The sequence below is a fragment of the Lathyrus oleraceus genome, chromosome 2 (genome assembly GCF_024323335.1).
Source record: "Lathyrus oleraceus cultivar Zhongwan6 chromosome 2, CAAS_Psat_ZW6_1.0, whole genome shotgun sequence".
NCBI lineage: Eukaryota > Viridiplantae > Streptophyta > Magnoliopsida > Fabales > Fabaceae > Lathyrus > Lathyrus oleraceus.
In genome coordinates, this window is record NC_066580.1 from 435,871,711 (window position 1) to 435,898,935 (window position 27,225).

The window sequence follows — 27,225 nt, forward strand, 5'->3', positions numbered from 1 at the left end:
GAAGGCTAGGTAGATACTCCAAATAAGACACCTGAAGAGAGTCATGATTTGAATCGTACTAAAGTCCAAAGGAAAAACTGAGTTTGATGAGGTGAGTTTGCTTTTATTCTGAGATGAGAGTCATGTTTTGAATCGTACTAAAGTCTATGAATGGAGATGAATACACTGAGCAACTGTGCCATTGGTCTCATACCCAAAGATATTCAGAATGAGGATAGGAATTCTTCACTCTCACCCTTTCTCCATTTCTTAAGGCTCGTAGTGTACAATCCTAATCGTGTTGTTAATTATTTTGAGATTATTTTCAAAATGGTTTTAGTTTTACTGGGAGAGAAAAAAAGGGAAAGAAAAGAAACCCTGGGAATTTGAAGTTTGATCTTCAGTCTGCATTCCATGTCTGTATAGAAGGACTTATCAATTATTCGATTTAAATTGCACTAAAGTCTATGATTAGAGATGAATACAGTGAGCAACTGAGTAGTTCGTCCCGTACCCAAAGATATTCAGAATAAGGATAGGAATTCTCCACTCTCACTCCTTCTCTATTACTTAAGGCTCATGACATGTAATTTACATCATAACTAATGAGTGTTGAAGTTGAATTTCCTTGTAGCTTCCTGTGATAAAGGGTTGTCTTTGAAGAAAGAAGAAACTTGACAATCAACTTGAATCAAATTGTGCTAAAGCTTATGAATAGAGGTGAATACGATGAGCAATTGGGTCATTCGGCCCGTACCCAAAGATATTCAGAATGAGGATAGAAATTCTCCACTCTCACTTCTTCTCTATTACTTAAGACTCATGGCACACAATTTGGCTCATGATCAACAAGTATTAAATTTGACCTTTGTATTGCTTGAGTAGTAGTCTTGTCTTATACTGATTTGAATTGCATGAACTCTTGAATCTTGATCTTTGAATCTTTAATTATTGAAGTATTGAGATCAAGTATCCAGTACAGCTTGAATACAAGGACTTTCCCAATCTAGTGATCAAGGGTCTTTTTGATCACTTGGATAGGCTTCAAGAATTAAGCATAGTCAAAGAATTTAGTTGATCAAAGAAAACTTTGATCAACTTAATCAGATTGGGAAAAATCAGTTGAAAGTGACTATACAACAAACTAAAGGGTTGATTGATCAATTAGAATATCTCTATAAGTCCTAAAACTAGGGGAGCATGCAAAATTAGATTATTTCTAAACCTAGGGAAAAATAGTCAATTCACAAATAATAGATTAAATTCATAATCATGTAAATTCTAATTAAACTCCATTAATCAAATCCAATTAGTTCTAGTTAATTTTAATCAATTAAAACTAATTAATCTCTAATCAAAATTAATCACTAATCCAAACGATATTTCTAACTATTTCTAAAAACTTATTAATCCTAAAATCCAACCAATTCTAAAGTTCCAAACTAAAGGCTTTTTGGCTTTTTGGTTAGTGGAGGCAAGAAAGACATGCATAAAGTATGCAATATGCTATGTATGTTGATCTCTCTTTTTTTTCTCATTCTTTTTCCTTTTTTTTTCTTTTTTCTTTTCATTCTTTTCTTTCTTGCCTCCACTAACCAGTTTTGGCATGTAACCGGTGATTGAGGTATTCCCGCATGATTCTGCAAAGGTAAAAGAGTTAGGTGTTTGCAAAAGGCAAGTGCCAGTGGACATAAAACTGGAATGAGATCTTCTGCAAAAGGCAAGTAGATCGACTGAGAAGTAACTTTCTCGTGCAAAAGGTAGCAACGGCTTATTAGCAAGAGAAACAGAAATCTCCAAATATAGTTAAGAAAAAGGTGGAAAAACTTCTCACACAAAAGGTGACGAGAACTACTTAACAAAAGGTTAACAAGAAGGTGGTAATAAGGGACGACCTCGTTGGGGAATATGATTTTCTCGCACAATGGGTAGCAACGGCTCCTTAGCAAGAGAAAAAGGGTCCTCCAAATAAAAGGTTAAAAAGAAAGGTAGCCAAATTTATCACACAAAAGGTGATGAGAACTCCTTAACAAAAGGTTAAGAATAAAATGGGAATGAGATTCTCGTACAAAAGGTAACGAGAGCTCTTAGGCACAAGGTCTGTTGGGGATTCTCATACAAAAGATAGTGAGAACTTCTTAACGAAAGGTTAAGAAGAAAGTTGAGGATGAGATTCTCGTACAAAAGGTAATGAGAGCTCCTAGACACAAGGTCTACTAGGGATTATCACACAAAAGATAGTGATAACTTCTTAACGAAAGGTTAAAAAGAAAGTTGAGGATGAGATTCTCGTACAAAAGGTAACGAGAGCTCCTAGACACAAGGTCTGTTGGGGATTCTCACACAAAAGGTAGTGAGAACTTCTTAACGAAAGGTTAAGAAGAAAGATAGGGATGAGATTCTCGTACAAAAGGTAACGAGAGCTCATAGATACAAGGTATACTATGGATTATCACACAAAAGGTAGTGATAACTTCTTAACGAAAGGTTAAGAAGAAAGTTGGGGATGAGATTCTTGTACAAAAGGTAACGAGAGCTCCTAGACATAAGGTCTGCTAGGTATTCTCACACAAAAGGTAGTGAGAAATTTCTCAACAAAAGGTTAAGAAGACGCATGAATATGGATATGGTTTCTCATACAAAAGGTAATGAGAAAATTCTCAACGAAAGGTTATGAAGAAAGATGGAAAGGATTCCTCATACGAAAGGTAATGAGAAACTTCTCAACAAAAGGTTAAGAAGAAAACTGGATGGGATTTCTCATACGAAAGATAATGAGAAACTTCTCAACGAAAGGTTAAGAAGAAAACTTGATGGGATTTCTCATATGAAAGGTAATGAGAACTCCTTAAAAAAGGTTAAGAAGAAAACTGGAAAGGATTATCATCTCATACAAAAGATAGAAACGGCTCCTCGGCACGAGAAAATATCCAATGCAAAAGGCAGAGGATACTTACAAAAGGTAAGAAGATGGAGATAAAGATTTTTATGCAAAAGGCACAAAGGGAACTCACAAAAGGAAAGAAATACGTGAATTATCTCCCATGCAAAAGGCAGGGGAGTACTTACAAAAGGCAAGTAACTAGCGAAAGGTCACAAACATTTGCATAAGGCAAAACAAAGAGTAGATCTGCTAGGTAAAACCTAGACTCAAGGGGATTTTCCAGACAAATATGGGCTTTGGCACACTCTGACAAGTGGGGGCTTTGCAAATAGGCATGAAAACCTCATATTGTCCCTCATGCACAACAGCGGGGATGAAATTCCCATACAATGGCTACCCAAATCTCGAGACTCACCAAACCTATATCAAGCGCTTAAACAAATGGGAAGCAAAGATATGATAATGGTACCCTACTCGTGCAAAAGGAAACGAGGGGGAGACGTGATTTCATGCACAAAGCAACAAAATAAACTCATAAAAGGTAAGTCATCTCAATAGTATTCTCCATGCGAATCAAATAGGGCTTGCAAACAGCAAAAACAAATTAGACTCACAAAAGTTAAAAACTTAACGAAAGGTCATTAATACTCATAAAAGTTATGAAGATATTTTGCCAAGTGAAACCTGAGTTGAGAGAATATTTCAGATAAAATTTGGGCTTTAATACGCTCTGTTAGGTGGGGACCTTACAGTAGGCATGAAAACTCCATATCGTCCCTCAGGCACAACGTCGAGGATGAAGTTTTTGAAACAATTGTTACCCAAACCTCGAGACTCACCACACCTACATCAAGTGTTTAAACAAAACGTGATACAAGGATATGACAAAGGTACCCTGCTCATGCGAAAGGCAATGAGGGGGAGACACGACTCCATGCACAGAGCAAGGAAATAAACTTACAAAAGGTAAGTTATCTCAATAATCTTCTCCTTGCAGAAGGCAAAGGAGATCCGGCATAAGGCGGAAGAGACTTACAAAAGGTAAGTGATTGGTTGAAGATTTCAAAGGTACTTACAAAAGGCAACACAAAGAAGAAACATTTCAGGAAAACCTGTCGGGAATACCACTCAAGGGTTTCATGATAATGTTCTCACTAGGGAGGAAGAATGTCTCGACAGAGGATTCTTTTATGCTTTCGAGAAAGACTTTCATGCAGCTATGCATATTTATTTTTTATGGTGTAATGCTCCATCTTGATGGAATATGCTACACGCTTCATGATGCAATGATATGTAATGAAAGGTTACTTATGCAAAATGTTGATGCATGGTCAGGCTTTTGGTTAGACTATATGGTAGGATGTATCTTGAAGATTAAGAGATGAGGGAACCAATAACGATTGGGTTTATCAATTAGGATCAGTATCCTCTGTTGAAAGGTTAGGGGATGTGTTTAGCGTGATTCCCTGACATTCATATTGAACTTAGAAGTCTCTTATGCATAATAGATCTTGCTTTGAACAACCTCAAAAGTATAGAAAGGATCTTCCTTCATTAGTCAGTCATCCCCTAATCTATTGGGAATCTACATGGATTGCCCTAGTCAGAAGTTATGAAGCAACTTTGTCATGATAACTATCTCGACCTGACCTGCCCTAGTGTCTTAAAGCAATATACCTTTGATTAACTATCTGAGAGAGATTGATTTCTGAAGTTCCTAAGGTAGCTTGCCCCAGTATAAGTCTTGGAATAAATTTGTCTCTTACTGGCCGATCTCTAAGGAAATTCCCTTGGCTAACATGTCTTGTAGAGATTTACCAAATATTGACGGAACTTCCTTAGATCAACTGAATCTTGTAGAGATTTATCGACGTGATTGCTTCAGATTGACTGAAAATTAGAGTGTCTTGTCTTTCTGCTCAACGGAGTTCTTAGATATTCTGCTTCTCGATATGATCAAATAAAATGGCTTGCCCCCTACTTAATGGAGTCTTAGGCATTCTGCACTTGATATGATCAATCAAACTCAACAGAGTTCCCATGCGTTTGGTCTTATGAGGTGATCAACTGGAGTAGTTTACTCCCTGACTATCAGATCTTTGGAGAGACTCGCAGAATCTCGACATAACTGTCTCAGAGTAACTGAATCTTGCTGAAATTTCTTGACGTAACTATCTCAGATTGACTAAAATTTTGAAGCATCTTGTCCTTCTGCCCAACAGAGTTCTCTGACATTTTTCTTCTTGGTATAATCACATGAAGTAGCTTGCCCCTGCTTAACGGAGTTCTCGGGCATTCAACACTTGTGGTATGATCAATCAAAATGATTTTCCCCTGTTTAACGGAGTTCTCAAGCATTTGTCTCTCTGAGTACGATCTAATCAAGGTGACTTGTCTCTGCTTAACGGAGTTCTCGGGCATTTTGTCTTATGATTCAATCAGTTGAAGTAATTTTCCTCTGCTTAACAAAGTCTTTAAGCATCCTTCTCTTATGGTGTAAACAAACTTTCTGATTCACGTTCATTATGGAAATCCTCCTGATATCAAATGCTTATTCACGAGTAACACATGTTCATTTTAGAAGAGATAATGACGATGTATGTTTTTATGCAGTTTTGAAATCCAAGCCCGTTCACTAGAATTATGACATACAATGAATGTATCAATGATTGAGAATGTCATATGAATACCAACACAAATGATGAGCGAATCATTAGGGAGCCAGTTATAACACGATCTTACTGACGGTATGCTTTTGAAATAAACCCTGCTTCAATTAGGTCTTTTGAGTTTTGTAACATGGCCTAGTTCATGGTTTTAGAAAGAAAGTATATAAGACTCAAACATATCCTAACCACCTGTTCTTCATGATGTTCTCCAGTCCTACATTCAGCTAGTTCGACACAAACACTCATCTTCCAAAAAGGGTTTTGAAGTGATGATTAATGAACCAACGAGGCTTTTAATATGGCAGTCGTCCTTCTTTTGTTTGGTTTGGTAGCCACACAAATTTGTTCTTACTGCGGGTTTTCTTTTGATTCCTCTTTCTGTTTCATTTTCTTACTTTTGTTGGATTGAATCAGATTTACAATCCACAAGGGTACCCTAATTTTTTCCTAAGTCACTCGTCTTCGAGTTTTTGACTTAGCGGGCTTTCTTTCTTTTGGTTTTTATTTTCTTGTTTCTCTTTTTGTTGAAACAAATCGTGTGAAATCCGTTCATTCGATTTGAAGAGGTTGTGACTGCCTCGTTCCTATGTTGGTGAGGGACAACCATTAGGAATTACCTCCGGTGTTTGGTAATTGAAGCAATTCCTTACATCATCAGCAAGGTTTTATTCAAAAGCAGACATGCAGTGATTTTGTGTTTTATAAATTTGTTATTCTCCTTTTGATTTTGTTCAAACAAAAGTTAGATATTGACAAAATACAGTATGAGTGAACACAAATGGATTGATTCAAAAACATTCATATTCATTTCAATGTCATTATTATTCAAAAACAACCAAGTTTATTACAAATGAATGTTACAAATGAGAATCAAGAAAATACACATGATCATGATTGAACAAAACCAATGACAGCGGGCGTAATCGGTCTTATTTTTAGATCCTCGAACTGGAATTATTAGGCTTGCAGAGATTAACATGACAATATTCAAGGAGATCCTTCTAAAACTCTTCCCATAGATGCATACTCTTCAAATCTACCATAGCTTCCACTTGCACTGATCACGGCATTGCAAATGTTCCCTTACATGGAGGCATGAGAGTGTACACTATGTCGAGGCCTTGTGGTGTGAACACAATAACCCTTGAATCAATCAAGTCTTGTACCTTGTGCTTGAAGACATTGCAATTCTCGATTGAGTGTCCAGGTGTCCCATAAAGGAACTCACATCTAACATTCATTTCTTAGTCTTGAGGGAGAGGTGTTAGAGGAGCCTTAGCTTACCTTAGGTGCAGCAACAAGCTATTGAGCAAAAGAGGTGAGAGTCGACCATACGACATTGGCACTGGATCAAACTGTCTTGGAGGCCTTCTTGGTCCCTGTCTTCCTTGATGAGCGAAGTTCTGCTGCTGATTTGGATATTGGTTCGACATTAGGTTCCTCTACCTTGGTCGGGGAGTAGGAAATGGTTGATGATAATGAGCTCTTTGAGGTCCAGGATATGGATGAAATCCACGAGGCTGCTCCTGATGTGGAGTGGAGTCAGGCATGTTCACCGGAGTGACCAGTTCTGATATAGTAGTTGGCATGAAGTTGCCTTCCTTCCTCATCATTGACTGCATAATCTCCATGATCAGTCTCATCTGAGTCTTCAGCTGGTTGATTTCAACCTTCAACGCTTCTTGATTTCTTCGTAGTTCTTCCATGGTAATCTGCGACATGCTTCTAGTTTAAAACAGATGTCAGGTAATCAACTTTGGTGGTAGTGGCTTGTCTGACAAAAGGCCAGTGAATAGAGAGCTCATGGGTTTTGTCTTCATGAAATGCGATATGATATACAAATGATGCATGTAAAAGGTTTTTATGTTCCTGAAGGAATGCATATGCCAAGTTAACTTTATGATGTGATGAGATGACATGCAACATCATAGATTCAATAGTTCAGTATAATTTGGAGATTCTGGATAATTTGGCCACATCACACATTGCAAGATCAAAGGTCCGACATGACCTAGAAAGTTTGGGTAACCTGTCCATGTAACTCAATATAGGATCAAAAGTTTGACATGATCTGAGAAATCTGGATAATATAACCTGTCCATGTAACTCAGTATATGATCAAAGGTCCTACGTATATAAGCGATTAATGGTATGAAAGGACTTGGTTTCCTGCAGAAAAAACCCAATCTCCCTCTCACAGGTGTGTACTAGTCCTCAAAGGTGGTCCCTAAAGGTCTCCCAGAGTCATCGAATCAAATGAAAATACCCTGCCATAATGAATTATCGCAGGACAAAAGTACTTCCAAGTGAATCTAGTTTATGTGTGGTTCTCGTGACAATCCAACGCGTAAAATGCAGGACGACACGACTATCCACGAGACTATCATGTATGTATACTCAAGCTCGGGTGTAGAGCTTATGTCATATAGTATCATCCCATCCCAATAGATAATATGACAGATAATATCCATAATATAACAGCATATGAATATTTAAAGCAATAAAGTAATGCAATAAATAACATAAATAAAGCAAGTAAAGCAACAAAGATAAACACCTAAACACGCAAAGAAAGCAAACAAAATTGGGCTCGACTTGCATATGAAAGGTTCCTCAGCAGAGTCGCCAGCTAAAGCTACACGAATTATACACAAGCGCATCGCACCCTCAAAGATACAACAGAGTCGCCATCAAACTTTATTTATTCCCAAAGGAAAGGGGAAACATCGATAAAACCCGGAGGAAAGAGAAATGGGTAAGGAAGTAGGTTATGCAAGGGGAAGGTATTAACACTCCTAACATCCATGGTACTCCATGGGAACCATTTTGAATGTTATTTGCAAGAATAGGTGTTATTATCTGAAGATTACTCGCGAAAGGGAAACTGAAGGTTAATAAATAAATGTCCTCTCCAAGGATTTGGGCCTTCGTTCCTACGTATCCTCATTGCATGAGGAAATTAGAGCTCCATAGTTCGTGGAACTAGGACGGATGCGTTAGTTGTTTTTAGCGAACAACATTAATGTTCATGTTCTACTGTTAACTTGCTTGTGTGCTCGAGCATGGGAGTCTTAAGCGTCGGTCTGTTTGTGGAAGAATGGATGAACTCGGACCGCACTCTAGCAGTTAAGCATTGCTTGCTCACACATGGAGGCTTAAGCATCATTCACGGTAGAACGGAAGTAACACGTCCTTTCCGAAAAGGTTTTAAACTGAAAATGAAGCCCAAAGGAAAAACTGAGTTTGATGAGGTGAGTTTGCTTTTATTCTGAGAGGAGAGACATGATTTGAATCGTACTAAAGTCTATGAATGGAGATGAATACAGTGAGCAACTGTGTCATTTATCCCGTACCCAAAGATATTCAGAAAGAGGATAGAAACTCTCACCCCTTCTCCATTGCTCAAGGCTCGTAGTTTACAATCATAATCGTGTTGTTAATTGTTTTGAGATTATTTACAAAATGGGTTTAGTTTTACTGGGAGAGAACAAAAGGGAAAGAAAAGAAACCCTGGGAGGTTGAAGTCTGATCTTCAGTCTGCATTCCATGTTTGTATAGAAGGACTTATTAATTATTCGATTTAAATTTCACTAAAGTCTATGAATAGAGATGAATATAGTGAGCAACTGGGTCATTCGTCCCGTATCCAAAGGTATTCATAATGAGGATATGAATTCCTCATTATCACTCATTCTCTATTACTTAAGGCTCATTTCATGCAATTTGAATCATAACCGATTAGTGTTGAAGTTAAATTTCCTTGCAGCTTCTTGTGATGAAGGGTTGGCTTTGAAGAAAGAAGAGACTTGATATCAACTTGAATCAAATTATGCTAATGCCTATGAATATAGGTGAATACAATGAGCAACTGAGTCATTCGTCTCGTACTTGAAAATATTCAGAATGAGGATAGAAATTCTCCACTCTCACCCCTTATCTATTGCTTAAGACTCATGACACACAATTTGGCTATGATTTACACGTGTTGAATTTGACCTTGGTAGTGCTTGAGTAGTAGTCATGTCTTGTACTGGTTTGAATTGCATGAACTCTTGAATCTTGATCTTTGAATCTTGAATTATTGAAGTCTTGAGATCCAGTATCCAGTACAACTTGAACACAATAACTTACCCTATCAAGTGATCAAGGGTCTTTTGATCACTTGAATAGGCTTCAGGAATTAAGCACAGTCAAAGGATTTAGTTGATCAAAGTAAACTTTGATCAACTTAATCAGATTGGGAAAAATCAGTTGGAAGTGACAATACAACAACCTAAAGGGTTAATTGATCAATTAGAATATCTTTATAAATCATAAAACTAGAGGAACATGCAAAATTAGATTCTTTCTAAACCTAGGGGTAAAATAGTCAATTCATAAATCACAGATTAATTCCTAATCATGTAAATTCTAATTAAAGTCCATTAACCAAATCCATTTAGTTCTAATTAATTCTAATCAATTAAAACTAATTAATCTCTAATCAAAATTAATCACTAATCCAAACGATATTTCTAACTATTTCTAAAAACTTATTAATCCTAAAATCCAACCAATTCTAAAGTTCTAAATCAAAAATTAATTTCTAATAACCTAAACCCTAAAATCCTAACCAACTTCTAAAATTCTAGTATTATGAAATTCTAAATCCAAATCTATTTCTAATATTTCTAATCTAAACTAATTATTTAATTACTAACTAATCAAGTAATAGAATAAATAAACAAAAACAAGTCCAAAAAAAAAGAAAGAATGGGCCTTAAGGATAAATCAGTGCATGCCCGTGGAAGGGGGGATAGATAGCGGTTCGCTTGGGCCTCGGGCCCAAACCCGGATCCAAGCATCACTTGAGACTTCAACTTGAAAGACTAAAAGAACCTGCAATGTTTCTCACAAGCCATGGCGTAGAAGGTTTTGTGTTTCTGAATCTCACTCACCGCGTATCGCACTTTTGCACTATTCTTCCTCTTGTAACCACATGTCCAAAGAATCAAAAGAAGCATGAAGAAGGAAAAACGCTTATGTGAATAAGTTGCAACGACAATGCAATTAACTGCTTCATCTTTGCATGTTCGAGTATGGATTGCATTCGTCAACAACATTGCGTCTCCATGATCATCTCAAATCGACAGTTCAAGCTTCCGAATTCAAGACAACAGCTATCGAAAATGCAACAGCGTCGACGCGGAACCGATATAAATTGCAGGTTGAAACAAGCAGAATGAAGACTTACCGGTTTCAACAATAGGTATCGATTGTGATTTTCTTGTTTGTATACTTGATGCGTGTATTCACCTCGAGCTCTCCCTTCTTCGTTTTATCTTCTTCTTCAATTTGTTCTCTTCTCTAATTGTGTTATTGTTCTGTTCTTGAAGATATCCCTCTGATTTCTATTATCAGGTTGATTCTGTTATGGGGGTTATTGCAGAATTGTGATTTTTCCAAGAGGAAGAAGAAGATGGTGATGTGAGAGTGGTGATGAATTGTGTAAGTTCCGGATTGGATTATTTAAGATTGAAGGTGAAATTGGATTGAAGTTCGATGATGGTTGAGTGTGAGTTCTGAAAATGAAAAAATCCTCCAAGAGTGAATCACAGTGTTAGCTTATATACACTTTCAGTCCGTTAAATTGGTTACCTTCCGTTAATCCACCTCTGTGTAAATCTGTTAGGAGCTATAACACAGTTAGTTAAAGTTTGTTAGTTTGTTAGAAAAGTTATGAAATTAGTGACTGAAATTGGTTCTGCAGAAGGATGTTTTGTCGTTTTATGTTGCGTTTCGCTTATTATGTTGAGTCCATCATGTCGTTTGGCTTGCAATTTCGTTTCATGTTGGCGTTTTGCTTTGCTGCCGTTTTGGTTTTGCTTGCACTTCATTTCTGTTTTCGCTTTGGTGTAGTTTCTGTGTTGTACTGCAATGTTGCGTTTCAGCTTGCGTTTTTGCGTTGCAGCTTGTATTGCTCACGTGTACTCAACCTTGCATTTCACTTTTTTGTCTTACTTGGATATGGATTATGTAATGGATATGTGAATATTTGGATATGTGACAGGGATTATTTTTGGATATTAGAAATGACTTATGGACATGTGCTGAAATATTTGGGCTTGATATAATGTAACTTCTCAATTTGGAAAATTTTACCTTGTACCCCTACGATTAATCCCATACCCCTACAAAAATTTAAAAATTCCCATTTTACCCTTAATTGGTTTTAACCAATTTACCATTTCATTTTTACCATTCAGTTGAAAATTCCAAAAATTACACTTTCACACCCCTCGCACCGGAACACTTGCAAAAAGACTTCCGGTATGTATTTTTCCAAACCGGAAGACTTTTGGGAAGACTTCCGGAACACAAAAAAAAACAAACCGGAACACTTAAGGAAAGAGTTCCGGTTCACATAAAAAATTTTCAAAAAAAATTTGCATACCGGAACTCTTTGGAGAAGAGTTCCGGTTTGCTTTTTTTGTGTACCGGAAGTCTTTCTTTAAGTCTTCCGGTACGTGTTTTTTTTTTTTTTTTTTTTAATTTTTTTTTTTTAATTTTTTTTTTTTTTTTTTTACAGAAATGGAAAATCTTCCCAAAATATGTGTAGATACTACTGATGCGTTTATGACGACGGAAAGATTTGGTACACGAGAAGAGGTTATCAGATGGATTAAAGAGGTTGGAATCGACAATAAAGTAACTGTTATTATCAGTCGTTCAGATACTGAAACGGGGAAGAGAGGGAGAAGTAACAAAATAATATTTGGCTGTGATAAAGGTGGGAAACACAAGATTAGTGATAGTGGTACCCAAAGTGCGTCCAAGAAATGTGGATGTCCATTTAAAATCAGGTCGACTCCGGCGAAAGATGGATCTGGTTGGAAGATTGATGTAAAATGTGGGTTACATAATCATGGTTTACCTGATAGATTAGAAGGTCATTCGTTTATTGGTAGGTTGACCACAGATGAGAAGCAACATGTCGCTGATTTGGCAAAGAGACATGTAGCACCTAGAAACATTTTGCTTTCCTTGCAAGACAAGTTTCCTGAGAATGTCACTCGTATTACGCAAGTATACAAGCATAAGAGTGTGATAGAAAAAGAGATAAGAGGTCCAAGGAGTGAGATACAACATCTGTTTAAGCTTATTGAGGATGCAGGATATGTGTATTGGAGTAGAAAAAAGGATGACTCGGAAGTGGTGAGAGAGATATTTTGGGCACATCCTGATTCAGTGAAGTTGTTGAATATATTTCCGATTGTGTTAGTTATGGATAGCACCTACAAGACAAACAAATATAGACAACCTTTGTTTGAAATTGTTGGCATGACATCGACTGAGTTGACTTTTGCTGTTGGATTTGCATATATGGAGTCTGAGCAAACAGAGAATTTTTGCTGGGTATTGGAGAAATTAAAAGAGTTGTTTGTGAAGAAAGACATGTGTCCACAAGTGATTTTGACAGATAGAGATCTTGCTTTGATGAAAGCAATTGAAGTTGTGTTTCCCAACTCGATTAATTTGCTATGTAGATTTCACATTAACAAAAACGTTGGTGCCAAATGCAAACAACATGTGGTGAATGACCTGCAAAAGACGATAGACACATTATGGATGGAAGTTGTCTGGGCTAGTGATGAGGTTGAGTATGGTCAGCGGTTGCATCAACTTGAGCAAGCATGTGTTGATTATAGTGGATTTATTAATTATGTGAAAGACACATGGTTGACTCCACATAGGCATAGATTTGTTGGAGCATGGATTAATCGAGTCCTACATTTGGGTAACACAACGACTAATCGGTACGTCTTATAATTTTATATTTGATTTTTTTTTTTATGTTTTTTGATGTGTTATTTTCAATATCTGATATTTTAATACTTGATATTTTCAATATCTAATGGTATTTTTATATCTGATATTTTTAGGGTTGAATCTGCTCATTGGAAGTTAAAGCAGATGTTAGGAAACAGTATAGGTGACATGGTCAAATGTTGGGAAGCCATGAATAACAACTTGAGGTTACAACTTGGAAACATTAGAGCTTCATTTCAAAAGAGTTTTTACGAAGTTGAGAACGCGCACGTAAGTCCCTTTTATGGTTATTTGCGTGGTTCCGTATCTCGAGCTGCTTTGAGACGTATTGCTGAAGAGTTATTGAGAGTTGATTATGTTGGAACTAACAGGCAAATATGTGGTTGTACTCTTAGAACATCTTATGGGTTACCTTGTGCTTGTGAGTTAGGAAGATACAGAGTAGGTGGTATACCGATACCCATTGATGCTGTTCATGTTCATTGGAGGAAACTAACTATGGAAGTTGAGTTAGAGAAAGGTGAAGATGATGGATCAGAGGTGGATATGACAGCTGCAATGGATGAGTTGTGGAGACGATTTAGGTCATTAGATGTTGTTGGGAAAAGGGCATTAAGGAGTAGGGTATGTGAACTAGCATACCCAACAATGACAACATTGTGTCCACCACCTGAGAAAATAAAAACCAAAGGAGGAGTGAAGAAGAAAGGGAAAAAACCAGCAGATTATGATGTTTATAGGGACCCTTCGTATCATGAGTATGTTGATAAGGCATCTCAATCTTCACAAAGGCAATCCCAACCATCACAGACTTCGAAGAAGATCAAATTATCAAAGAAGCAACCACAATTCATTGTTCAATTTCCTAATCATATTAGGTCATACATTGAAGATGTAGTTAATGTTGAATCAGATGGTAATTGTGGATTTAGAGTCATTGCATCATTGCATGGATATGGTGAGGATGGTTGGTCAATGGTTCGCAGAGAGTTGGGGTTGGAATTAATAGACAAGGATAGGTCAACTTTGTATGACAAGTTATTTTCTAATCGGTTGTCAGCTGTGAGAGAATCTTTGATGATAGAATCGTTTGGTTCACAGCCACCTGAAAAATGGATGAGTCTACCAGATATGGGTTACTTGATAGCCAATCGTTATAATGTTGTACTTGTCTGTTTAGGCAATCCGTGCATCACTTTCTTTCCGATGACAAGTTCACATTCACCAAATGTCTCTATTTATTGCATTGGTTTTGTTAACCAGAATCATTGGGTTCAGGTATGTATTTTTATGTCTAAATATTTTAATTATTCCAGTTAATATTTTATGTTATATGACTTAATCTTTTAATTATTTTACTTTATCAGGTTAACATGAAAGAGGGGTTTCCATTGCCACCGGTCACATTAGATTGGAAGAAATTTCGTTCTCATATAGCAACTACTTGGATGCTAGGATTTGCAGGACGTATGCAACATTGGCAATTACTTACACCTGTATTAGCATGATTATGTAATCAAAACATAAATATGTAATCAAAACATGAAATCTATATTATTATGTCTATTATATTCAAAGCTTAATACATATAATCAATGTGAACGAGAAATATGCAAAGCTTCAAATAAATCAGAAAACTGTGGATCTTCCTCTTCAGCATTAACCTGTCTCAGATAGCGACGAATCAATGTAGATACACGAGCCCAATCAGGATCAGATGGCCCGGCGTCATATACAGGAACGGGTACCTCTCTAGGAGCGTCACGATGGGGAGGGACCAACCGTGGATGGGAAACACGATAATACCACTCCAGATAACCGTCTACTACCTCAGATGGAGTGGTGGCCACGGAAGATGAACCGATCACATCGACAACACTCTGATGGTAACTGATCCAATCAACATCAATATCCGTCGCCATCATACAATCCAGAGGTGGGGATGGAACATACTGTCTATACCCGAACTGACGTAAACATCTATCAGGCAAGTATGGAACAACTGTTTCACCCCACTTCAAACAGCCCCTGTAAAGACATATCTCATCAAATACACGCCATGCTCTATGATCCTCAAATGGTCGCCAGATGACGTCGGTAGGTGTCAGCTCGTCCAAAATAGGTCGTAAATCATCGACCTTCAGGACTCCCTGTCTATATGACCATCTCATCGCTCGGGGAAGACCACAGTTTCCAGCAGGATTCCAATTCTCCCCTCTTTTTCCAACAGTTGGAAAATACTCGTGAATCCAACACTGTTACAAAATAAAAACATAATAAATAAAACAAATTAAGTTACAATATTTATAAAATGAATCCAACACTTAATTAACAAAATTAAATTATATACCTGTAGGAGAGTAGGATATCCACCTAGCTGTTTGCAACTGTACATGGACGCATCTCCAAGATATCGGTAGAGGGTAACTAGTGCAGCTGCTCCCCAACTATATCCTGAACATCCATCCAAGTCCCTAAACAGGAGGAGGTATCGTGCCTCTACAAGTGTAAAGGTCTTATCAGCAAATATGGTGGAACCCACCAACATCAATAGATATGCTCTAGTCGCATATGCCCAGCTGGAAGCAGCCCTATGATGTACGAATATATCATATAACCACTCCAACTTGTAATACGACCCCCTGCAGCTCCGAACATGTGACTGTGCCTGACTCTGTGACACTCCTAGGTAGTCCACAGCAAGTTCAACAGCTAGCTCTTCAGTCACATCCTGAGGACTCCAAAAGATACCCCTAATGGGCAAGTGAAGTAGACATGCGACATCATCTAAAGTAATGCTCATTTCACCAAACGGCATGTGAAATGAAGATGTCTCTAGATGCCATCTTTCCACAAATGCAGAGACAAGATTTGTGTCTATCTTGTTCAGACTCGTTCTCTGCAGTGAAGCTAAACCGGATCTAGATACCCAACTCTCCATCTGTGGTGGAAGAGCCAATGGAACCCTAGAATTCAACTTCAGTCCATGTCCGGCAACCTTCAACTCTTTCTTTGGTCCTCTTTCCTAAAAACAATTAAAACACATATTAGAAAACAAATTATAAAATATTCAACTATTATTCATTTTCAAATATAGTCCGTTTACTTACCTCACCGAACCATATATGTCGAGCAACATGATGCTCGTACTTCACCAAAAGCGATGTATCGTACGGCCCTCCTGGATATCCAGTCGGCTCAGCTGCAGCTGCAGATGAAGATGCACCCCGGTCTAACGTGCGGACTGGAATCCGGCCATCTGCACCTCTTCTTCGAACCACTGCAAAAATAATGTAAAAAAAAATAATTAAAAAAAAAAAAAAAAAAAAAAAAAAAATTACGTACCGGAACACTTCAAAGAAGAGTTCCGGTACACATCATCCAAACCGGAAGACTTGAAGAAAGTGTTCCGGTATATAAGTATACAAACCGGAAGACTTTCTAGAAGACTTCCGGTTCAGTGTCCAAAAAAACAACAAACCGGAACACTTAAGAGAAGTGTTCCGGTATACAATTTTCAAACCGGAAGACTTACTCTTAAGTGTTCCGGTATACAATGCAAAAACGCCAAAAAATTTTCTTCTCCGGAAGTCTTCAACGAAAATGGTAAAAAAATTTTGAAACGGAAAATATACCCTATTTATATGAGGGTATTTTGGTCAAAAAAATTTAAATGTAGGGGTATGGGTACAATTGTAGGGGTATAGGGTAAAATTTTCCTCAATTTGTCATGAAAATGAATGATTGAATGGGCCAACATCCAATTGGTCAACCAAGGCCCGTTAATATGAAATGATGTTAATTTTCTATAACTAAATTGAAACTTCTAAAATCAATTTGAACTTAAAAAAGATTAATGATTTTCTAAGATTAATTTGACAAAAAATGATGAAATGATATCTAAAATTAATCTAAATTTCAAAAATCAACTTGAACCTCCAAAAATCAATTTGAACAAAAATCAATTTGAACAAAATCAATTTGAACTTCTCAAATTAATTTGAAATTAAAATAAATTTGAAATTAAAATTAATTTGAAACTAAAATCAGTTTGAAACTAAAGTCAATTTGGAAAAAGATTATAACACAACGATGAATGTAACAACGACATATAGTGAACCAATGAATCCAAATGATCACAAGACTTTGAATTAAATTGAACCATAGTTGAAGTAAATGAATGGAAGTATAGATATACTAATGAATCATTGCATCAAGAAACATGGAGTCAAGAATCAACGAATGATTTTGAATAAACATTGATCGATGAGTTAAGTGAGGCATAAAATCAAATGGAAACCGGTACAACGAGATATGTGACAAACCCAAAGATCAAGACATGATCATGCTTGATCATATGCCTCAAGGACATGTGTGATTAATCAAGCAAGTAAAATGGTAAAACAATGTCATAAACAAAGAAATTAGGGTTTCCAAGTCAAAGCAAACCACAATCTGGAGCCTCCCCAATTAGGGTTTCAAGCCAACCTCAAGATCAAGGTACAAGTTATCCCGTCCAAGGTCACAAACCAAAAGGTCCTCAAATGACTTGAACCAAGCAATTAGGGTTTCACCCCCACATGATGAGGAAAAGCATAATCTTCAGGCCAAAACACTGATTTTCATTAGCCACAAACCTGGAATTTATGATGCTTGTTAGCAAGTGTTAATCGTGAATGAATGGTGCACATGAATGAAGCATGAGTGAGTATATATGAATCTTAAGTCATAAGTCAGATGAAAAGAAAAAAAGGGAGGGCAAATTTTGCGGTATGACATGTAAATACTCCAAATAAGACACTCGATGAGAGTCTAACAATAGGCACAAGGATTCTCTGGGAAATACTATCAGTTATAGTGAATTTATATGCATAAAGTGTTCCCCTTATGGGTGTGATACACCGCCAAGAAAGACAATAAAGGCAGTGGAATGAACAAATAAAAGAAGAGATAACACTAAAGAAAAAGATTATAATAAAGGGAACCAAACCTTCACAACCTCAATCTCAATGGGGCCACCATATTTTATTCATCACAAGAGGATTCCCATCACTAAATATGCCATCTAAGGGAGTTGTCAAGAGAAAAATAACATAATTGATGTCCGTCAATCAAAATTAAGAACCATATTCAAGATAAGGAGAGAGCCCTAAACGACTCACGCTAGGTTTTAGAGAATGAAAGAAGGTATAATGTATCTTTAATGAGATATTTTTGTTTATAATAATGCCAATCATAACTAGTTTTGACGTCTCACAAATTCTTATTAACAAATAGAGTTCGTTTGGCATTTTTCATTTTGAATTGTTCACCTTGTTTAGCTTGTGACAAGAAGTCATAACACCATACATGGAACATACTTGCAAGGCTTTAATAGAATGGTAATTTGCCATTGAGATTGTTGGGCAAGTGACTCTAAACACAAGAGATGATGAATTTTGTGGATTTTTGAAGAACGGTTTCCAAATAAAAATATCTTACAAAACTAGAGAGAAGGAAATGCATCATAAATAAGTAACTGAAATGTAAAAAAAATAAGTTAAGAGAAAGATGCACCATATACTTATAGAGGTTCTGTGTAATGAGAGATCAAGCACTTAAAGTAAAGTTATCTTATGTAAATCATTATTAATCTACAACTATAATCAAGAGGGATTATTATCTTGGCTTAGATATTTTGATAAAAAGATTGCAATTTGAACCTGAGATAAAAGTTTTATGTAAGAAGGTTGTGGGATAATCATATTGTAAAAGATATGTGATAGTGGAAAGGGTCAATATATGGGGAATGGACGCAGGCCTCGTGGTTTTGGGACTAACCAAGATAAAATATAGTGTGTTCTTCTTTGATCTATTATTCATTTACTTTTCTATATTTATTTTCTTGTAGCTTTCTTCACATTCTTAAAATCAACCATAAAACTCGCTTGCGTTTGAAGTCACTTAGGCAACAGATAAAAGTGTCACCTACATAAGTTTCATGAAATACTCTTAATTTAATGCAATACTTTTGCGGAGTCCAACATTGAAAAGGATATGGTCTCAATCACAGTTGTCGATTGTGGCCACTCACGGCGTGATCCCGTGCGGCCCGGCCGGAGCGATCCCCCACCGCGCGAGAAGTCAGAAGCGATTCGTCGTCTGAAATTGCGACCAATTTTGTCGAGAGCGCGGGTCGCGGTTTGCGTCGCGCACCCTGGGCGGAGTGGTTTATCCACTTTTATTTTTTTCCTCTATTTCATCTACAGAAAATACATATGAGAATGGAAGAAGATGAAGTCGTGAGGTGCAGAAGAAGATGGAGACGTGGATGAAGTCGTTGGGTGGGAAAGAAGATGAAGACGTGGGTGGGGGAAGAAGATAAAGTAGTGGGACGGGGAAGAAGAAGAAGTGGACGCACCTTCTTTTGGGTTTTTAAAGAAAATCCTAATTTTTAAAGTGCATTTGGATTCGGGTCGGGTCATAGTATTATCTTTTCAAGAAAAAACTATTCAAATTTCCATGATATTCTTAAAAGAAAATTATTCCAATAACCAATTAAAACTCTCGTTACTTATCATTATCTTTTCAAGAAAAAACTATTCAAATTTCCATGATATTCTTAAAAGAAAATTATTCCAATAACCAATTAAAACTCTCGTTACTTATCAATGTGCCAAATTTTATATTTTATTATTATTTTATACATATAAAATTATGAATGTGTATATAATTTATCTAAAAAATTATCCTCCACTCTAAACACAAGAGATGATGAATTTTATGGATTTTTGAAGAACGGTTTCCAAATAAAAATATCTAACAAAACTAGAGAGAAGGAAATGCATCATAAATAAGTAACTCAAATGTAAAAAAAATAAGTTAAGAGAAAGATGTACCATAGACTTATAGAGGTTCTGTGTAATGAGAGATCAAGCACTTAAAGTAAAGTTATCTTATGTAAATCATTATTAATCTACAACTATAATCAAGAGGGATTATTATCTTGACTTAGATATTTTGATAAAAAGATTGCAATTTGAACCTGAGATAAAAGTTTGATGTAAGAAGGTTATGGGATAATCATATTGTAAAAGATATGTGATAGTGGAAAGGGTCAATATATGAGGAATGGACGCAGGCCTCGTGGTTTTGGGTCTAACCAAGATAAAATATATTGTGTTCTTCTTTGATCTATTATTCATTTACTTTTCTATATTTATTTTCTTGTAGCTTTCTTCACATTCTTAAAGCCAACCATAAAACTCGCTTGCGTTTGAAGTCACTTAGGCAACAGATAAAAGTGTCACCTACATAAGTTTCATGAAATACTCTTAATTTAATGCAATACTTTTACGGAGTCCCACATTGAAAAGGATATGGTCTCAATCAGAGTTATCGATTGTGGCCGCTCACGGCGGGATCCCGATAGGACCGGTCGGAGCGATCCCCCACCGCGCGAGAAGTCAGGAGCAATTCGCCGTCTGAAATCGCTACCGATTTCGTCGAGAGCACGGGTCGCGGTTTGCGTCGCGCACCCTGGGCAGAGTGGTTTATCCACTTTTATTTTTTTCCTCTATTTCATCTACAGAAAATACATATGAGAATGGAAGAAGATGAAGTCGTGAGGTGCAGAAGAAGATGGAGACGTGGATGAAGTCGTTGGGTGGGAAAGAAGATGAAGACGTGGGTGGGGGAAGAAGATGAAGTAGTGGGGTGGGGAAGAAGAAGAAGTGGACGCACCTTCTTTTGGGTTTTTAAAGAAAATCCTAATTTTTAAAGTGGATTTGGATTCGGGTCGGGTCACATTAAATAAATTATTTTAAATATTTTTTAATCATAATTTGGAGAGATGCCTCACCTCTTTATCTTTTCAAGAAAAAACTATTCAAATTTCCATGATATTCTTAAAAGAAAATTATTCCAATAACCAATTAAAACTCTCCTTAATTATCAATGTGCCAAATTTTATATTTTATTATTATTTTATACATATAAAATTATGAATATGTATATAATTTATCTAAAAAATTATCCTCCACTCTAAACACAAGAGATAATGAATTTTATGGATTTTTGAAGAACGGTTACCAAATAAAAATATCTGACAAAACTAGAGAGAATGAAATGCATCATAAATAAGTATCTGAAATGTAAAAAAATTAAGTTAAGAGAAAGATGCACCATAGACTTATAGAGGTTCTGTGTAATGAAAGATCAAGCACTTAAAGTAAAGTTATCTTATGTAAATCATTATTAATCTACACCTATAATCAAGAGGGATTATTATCTTGACTTAGATATTTTGATAAAAAGATTGCAATTTGAACCTGAGATAAAAGTTTGATGTAAGAAGGTTGTGGGATAATCATATTGTAAAAGATATGTGATAGTGGAAAGGGTCTGTCATACCCCAAAATTTGCCCATTAATCTTGCAAAACATTTCTCGAAGCACTCCAACTTATTCCGCAAGGCACTGACCTTAAAGGAACAAAAGCCCAGCTCACAACAGACCCAATCCAGAAAAAGGCCCAAACTAGCTTGCTCGCTAGGCGAGCAACTCCTTCGCCTAGCGAAGCGTGCGATATATCAGAATTTTCGGGCTTCATTCTGAGCCCATTAGGTCACCACGATCACTATAAATACCGACACTTCAGTCACGAGAATGAAGACGAAGACGGACAGAAACCCTGGCATAGAAACCCTGGAGACTAACTCAGAGAATTCCGAGTAAAGAAACCCTGAAGGCCGCTCATCCGCACCGAAGTTACCTCCGCCCAACTCCATCCGATACCAAGAGTGGTCAGTCCCTTCAACATCGCAGCTCAGTTGCAAACAGGTTTGCGCATCACTACTGTTTTATGCTTTTAATCGGTAATCTCTACATACATAAGGCATCATGATTAAATTTTCGGATATGTAATTTGATTTCACATGTGAATTTAAGTATGCCTGAATATCCTGAATGTTTGTCCATGTTATTCCTGTAATTAAATGCCATAAAGTTCAGGGTTCCGGAGATCATGCTGCTATCAAACTCAAAACCTGTAGCCGCTCGCTAGCACATCGCTAAGCGAGCCTGTAGCGAGCACTCGCTAAGCCTTCGCTAGGCGAAGCAGGAGCGAACGGGACAGTGGCTGTTTTGTTTCTTTTCTGTTCTGCTTTATGTTTATTTAATCAAGACCTATTATAATTCTGCATTATTTGGTCTGACCTTATGACTGTTGTGTTTATTTTGTGGTGCAATTTTCAATTGTACTTTATCTCGATGTTCTAACCCGTGTGCTGAATTGTGTAAAGGCTTACATATTCCCGAAGAAACGGTCGGCTAGGTATTCCACTTTATTTGTGGGATACCCTTATGGAGATGGATTCTGAATTACTTAATTTTAATGTGGAGATTCATCCTAATTGCTTAATTAATTTTAATGTGGAGATTCATCCTAATTACTTAATTAATTTTAATGTGGAGATTCATCCTAATTGATCATAATGTGGAAATTCATCTTAAATACTTAATTGCAAAATATTGCCTTTGAATATGTGATCTTGGACCTCTCTTTGTTGCCTTACGGTATTACGGTCATGTCCCGCGAATGTGGGGATACCCTTAGCCAAGACCCTTCGGTTAAATCATCATGTCCCTCTAAAATAAATCATAGTCCCTCGGATGTTGCCTTCGAATATATGATTTTGTCCCTCGATGACCCTTCGGTGTAGCCTACGGTTAAATGATGATCGTCCCTTCGAATGCTAAGGTATCCTTACAAAGGTTGCCTTCAATGACCAATCGATGATCCTACGATGACCCTTTTACATCCAAAGGATAAAACTACCTACTTCTCAATAGTAAAGACAGTTTTACCCTCATAAGGATAGGAAATGCCCATAAAGACCTTGGGTGGGTATAACTCTTAATTGCTGAATCACAACCTAAAATATTTTTCACACCCCGCACCTTTCAAAACATCTTTTAGAAAATCACCACTTGGTATACATTCATACTAGAATCATTACCAAGTTATATTTTTCTAAACAACTTTTAAAACTAAATGAGGTAACCATTTTGTATACATTCATGCAAGAATCATTACAAAGTTAAATTCTCTTTTCAAAACATTTTCTAAACAATTCACAACCACTTTTTCCAGACAAACATAAGTGATCAAGCAATTAAGAGCCCATGGATAACCATGGATACAAAGGGTGCTAACACCTTCCCTTTGTATAATGTACCTCCCGAACCTAAAATCTAATTAAGGTCTTTCCTGTTCTTTTCCGCCTTTCCTTATTGGATGAAAGAAAAGTCGGTGGCGACTCTTGCTATCCGCGACATTTGCTTTCCAAAGCAAAACACACAAAGTCAGTTCACCGTATGACAGAACTGACGACTCTGCTGGGGACACTTAAAGAGAGAGGTTACCTTAAAAAACAAGATCACTTATTCAAACTGTCTAATTTACTTTTAAGGGATTGCTTGGGTATTTTATGCTTGAGTGAAAGATCCTACACCCGGATCTAGTGTACCTTAGGTAAGTAGCAATAGATCATCGCGACTATCCGGCGTATACTGGAATTGTCAAAATGATGGCTACGGTTAATGTGACACTTTGGATGTCTTGATGTTCCTCATGTTTACTTGAGGAAAAATTTGGCTTCCGCGTGGTGTCATCAAAGCATTAACCAGACCTTTAGAACCCTAATTGACTCATCCTAGCCATTAGAAAGTAGTGAGATAACTGACTTCGGTTCCGACTGGGGTTGGTTGAGACTCGATACTACACTCTTTGAGATTGGACTTTAGGGAAGCTTCGGTCAACCACTTGGTGTTGCACTGAAGTGGACTTAAGGAAAGGTCAATGATTTGAGATCCTTCTAGAACCCGGTTACTATTCTAGGACAGGTTGAACCAACCAAACTTCAGTGGGGAGGGTACTTACCTATGGAACTCATGCAAGCCTTTAAACTTAGGAATGATGGTTGTGTGACTTGCTTGTGCTTGTTATTTACTTAACATCATAACATCATAACATCATAACATCATGACATCGTGGCATTGTACTAACCATTTCAAGGACTTTAAACATTGAAAACATTTCATACATTGCATAGCATAACATTGCATAACAGGTACTCTAAAGGGATCAATGTTCTCACGGTTTTCCTCCAAACAGAAAAATGGACCTCGAACAAGCTGTCAAAGATCTCCAGGCTCAGAATGCTCAATTCCAGGAGATGATCTTGAACTTATCCAAGGGGCAGGAGGAACTGAAGGCTCTCTTGCTCGAGAAAAAGAAAGACAAGAAACCTGTGAGTTACATCAACCCGGGAAGAAGGCTCAAAGGACAGACTGCAGGAGTCAAGATTAGAATTCCGAAGGATCAAGAAGAGGAGACAGAGAATGATTCGGAGGAGAAGAATGTTGATTTCTTCAACCATGAGGACGACGATGAAGATTATGAAAATGAGCAGTACTCTCCAAAAGATGATAAGTATAAGTTGCTGGAAGAACGTATGCTAGCTATGGAGGGTCAGAAGGCGCCCAGTCTGGATTTCGAAAGCTTGGGTCTGGTCTCTGATGTGATCATTCCCCGCAAATTCAAGGTCCCCGCTTTCACTAAGTATGATGGGGCATCTTGTTCTCAAATGCATCTGAGAGCTTATGTGAGAAAGATTCAGCCTTATACCACTGATAGGAAACTATGGATCCATTTCTTCCAAGAGAGTCTGTCTGGCACACAGTTGGAATGGTATTATCAGCTCGAGAGCTCTAACATCCGCACCTGGACTGATTTAGCGACAGCTTTCTACAAGCACTACCAGTATAATTCTGAACTAGCGCCTACTCGGCTACAGTTGCAAAATATGACTATGGGATCTAAAGAAAGCTTCAAAGAATATGCTCAAAAATGGAGAGACTTGGTTGGCCGAGTCAAACCCCCTATGACTGATCGAGAATTAGTAGACATGTTCATGAGCACACTGACTGGCCCATTCTACAGTCATCTATTGAGGAGTTCCTCATTGGGTTTCACTGAACTTATATTAACAGGTGAGCATGTTGAACGCGGCATTCGAAGTGGAAAGATACAGGCAGCTACCTCTGATCCTCCGGAGACTCCTAATGTCATCCCTGCTCCTCTGCCTAATCATGACGAGACTGTTAATGCTGTAGAAGATGTTGATAGCGATTGCGACTTGGATAACTGGATTTTCCCAACAATTGGTGACAGACTCAATAATTGGAAAGCTGAAGACACTATCCCGATTTCCTTTAGTCAGGAGTAATTGTTATGGCTATTTTAGCATTTTAAAGCATTGTGTCTATGCCCGGGGCACGATAGCTAATTTTTCAAGGGTTATGTCATTTTCATAAGCATATTCACATTCAATAAATCAATGGACTTTTTGCATTCAAATATTGCGCTCTTTATCTTTCCTGTCATCTTTTAAACAAAGCTATGTTTTCTTGCACACACTCACGTAACAATTTGCCGATCCATATCCACTCTGGATCCTGTTGGTAATAACTCTGCTACTGTTCATTATGACTTTGAAAATCCGATCTACCAAGCCGGGGATGGAAGTGAGGAAGATTGTGAAGTACCTGAGAACTTGCCAGACTACTGCAAGAAGAAAGGACTATTCAGCCGCATGAGGCATCGATCGAAATTGTGAATCTGGACCACGTCGCCCGATTTATCTCCCATGTGACTGCTACTTGCAAACCCATCTTCAAATTACTGAGAACAGTCAAGAGATGATGAATGTCAGGAAGCTTTTTGACAAAATCAAGAAGTATCTCCTATCACCTGTTGAAGGAAGACCTCTAATCATGTATTCGACCGTGTTAGAAAATCCAATAGGGTGTGATGGGGCAACATGACGAGTCTGGTCGAAAAGAGCATGCCATATACTACCTTAGCAAAAGGTACCGGCTGTGAAACAAGATACTCACAGCTCGAGAAAGCTTGTTATGCTTTGGCTTAGGCTGCTCGCCGACTAAGACAGTATATGTTGAATCATACCACTTTATTGATTTCTAAGATGGATCTCATCAAATATACATTTGGAAAACCTGCTCTCTCCAATTTGAACAACAAGATGATTACTGAACTTTGCACGCAGTTCAAAATAAAACACCATAATTCCGAAGTGGCAACTTGGTAATAAAGCGTATCATTCTACCACAAGGTGATTCTAGAGGCAAATGGACTCCCACATACGAAGGGCCATTTGTAGTTAAGAAGGTATTCTCCGGTGGAACCATGATGCTTGCTACAGTGGATGACGAAGAGTCCCCGCATCCCGTGAACACGGACATAGTTAAAAAATACTACGCATGTACACCCGGCAAGTCGAAAACCTGAAAAGGCGGCTTGGGCAAAAAAGGGTATCCTGGTGGACTGAAAACCTGAAAAGGCGGTCCAGACAAAAATTAGGGATTAAAGCGTATGACTATGTCCCGTTCTCGGTCAGCTTCACCCAAGTTCAAGGGACTGAACAAGCCAATCACTTTTATCCGACAGCAGGAGATGAGAGGCTTGAAGACATAATGACAGTAGTGGAATTAAAATCGATGGGACTTTTTTCTGCATAGCTTTCTCTTTGTTTCCTTGACAATTTCCTCTTACTAGGATTTCTGTCTCCTTGTACACGAATTGCCTGTTTATAGGCCCTCTTTCAAAATCGATACAATTTTACTTCCAAAGAAATGCTTTTGTTTTACTTCCTCTGTTTTGTTTGCGTAAATGTCCATTGATTTAGTTTGAATTAATATATGCATTTGAACATGATTGATGTTTACCGAAAATACAGGCATAAAATAGCAACCACAGTTACTAAAAGACTTTAGGATCGTGGATAAGGTCGAACCATGCTTTCCGATGAATCCGATTACAAAT

At 37.4% G+C, this 27,225-nt stretch overlaps 2 protein-coding genes and 1 long non-coding RNA gene across 3 annotated transcripts; 2 read left to right on the forward strand and 1 right to left on the reverse strand.

The window, feature by feature from the left end:
* Positions 1–10,315: 10,315 nt before the first annotated feature.
* LOC127120042 (uncharacterized) lies at positions 10,316–11,299 on the forward strand. Its single transcript, XR_007803003.1, has 2 exons — positions 10,316–10,780; positions 10,933–11,299. It is a non-coding gene; the product is annotated as an uncharacterized LOC127120042 (long non-coding RNA).
* Positions 11,300–14,159: 2,860 nt separating this feature from the next.
* Positions 14,160–14,950, forward strand: LOC127120045 (uncharacterized). Its single transcript, XM_051050425.1, has 2 exons — positions 14,160–14,619; positions 14,709–14,950. The coding sequence occupies exons 1-2, from the start codon at positions 14,317–14,319 to the stop codon at positions 14,847–14,849; spliced, it is 444 nt and encodes a 147-aa protein (XP_050906382.1). The 5' UTR covers positions 14,160–14,316; the 3' UTR covers positions 14,850–14,950.
* LOC127120044 (protein MAIN-LIKE 1) lies at positions 14,872–17,044 on the reverse strand. Its single transcript, XM_051050424.1, has 4 exons — positions 16,877–17,044; positions 16,452–16,621; positions 15,692–16,366; positions 14,872–15,596 (listed from the first exon to the last, which is right to left on the reverse strand). Coding segments are annotated over exons 1-4 (1,509 nt in total). The 5' UTR covers positions 16,878–17,044; the 3' UTR covers positions 14,872–14,933.
* Positions 17,045–27,225: the final 10,181 nt, after the last annotated feature.

Bases quoted from the DNA above. Each gene is read 5' to 3' on its own strand.
- LOC127120044 (XM_051050424.1), bottom strand. The intron at 16,367-16,451 runs GTAAGTAAACGG...AATTGTTTTTAG, and splicing joins GACATATATGGTTCGGTGAG to GAAAGAGGACCAAAGAAAGA. The intron at 15,597-15,691 runs GTATATAATTTA...ATTTTGTAACAG, and splicing joins GATATCCTACTCTCCTACAG to TGTTGGATTCACGAGTATTT.
- LOC127120045 (XM_051050425.1), top strand. From the start codon at position 14,317: ATGGTTCGCAGAGAGTTGGGGTTGGAATTAATAGACAAGGATAGGTCA. The intron at 14,620-14,708 runs GTATGTATTTTT...TTACTTTATCAG, and splicing joins ACCAGAATCATTGGGTTCAG to GTTAACATGAAAGAGGGGTT.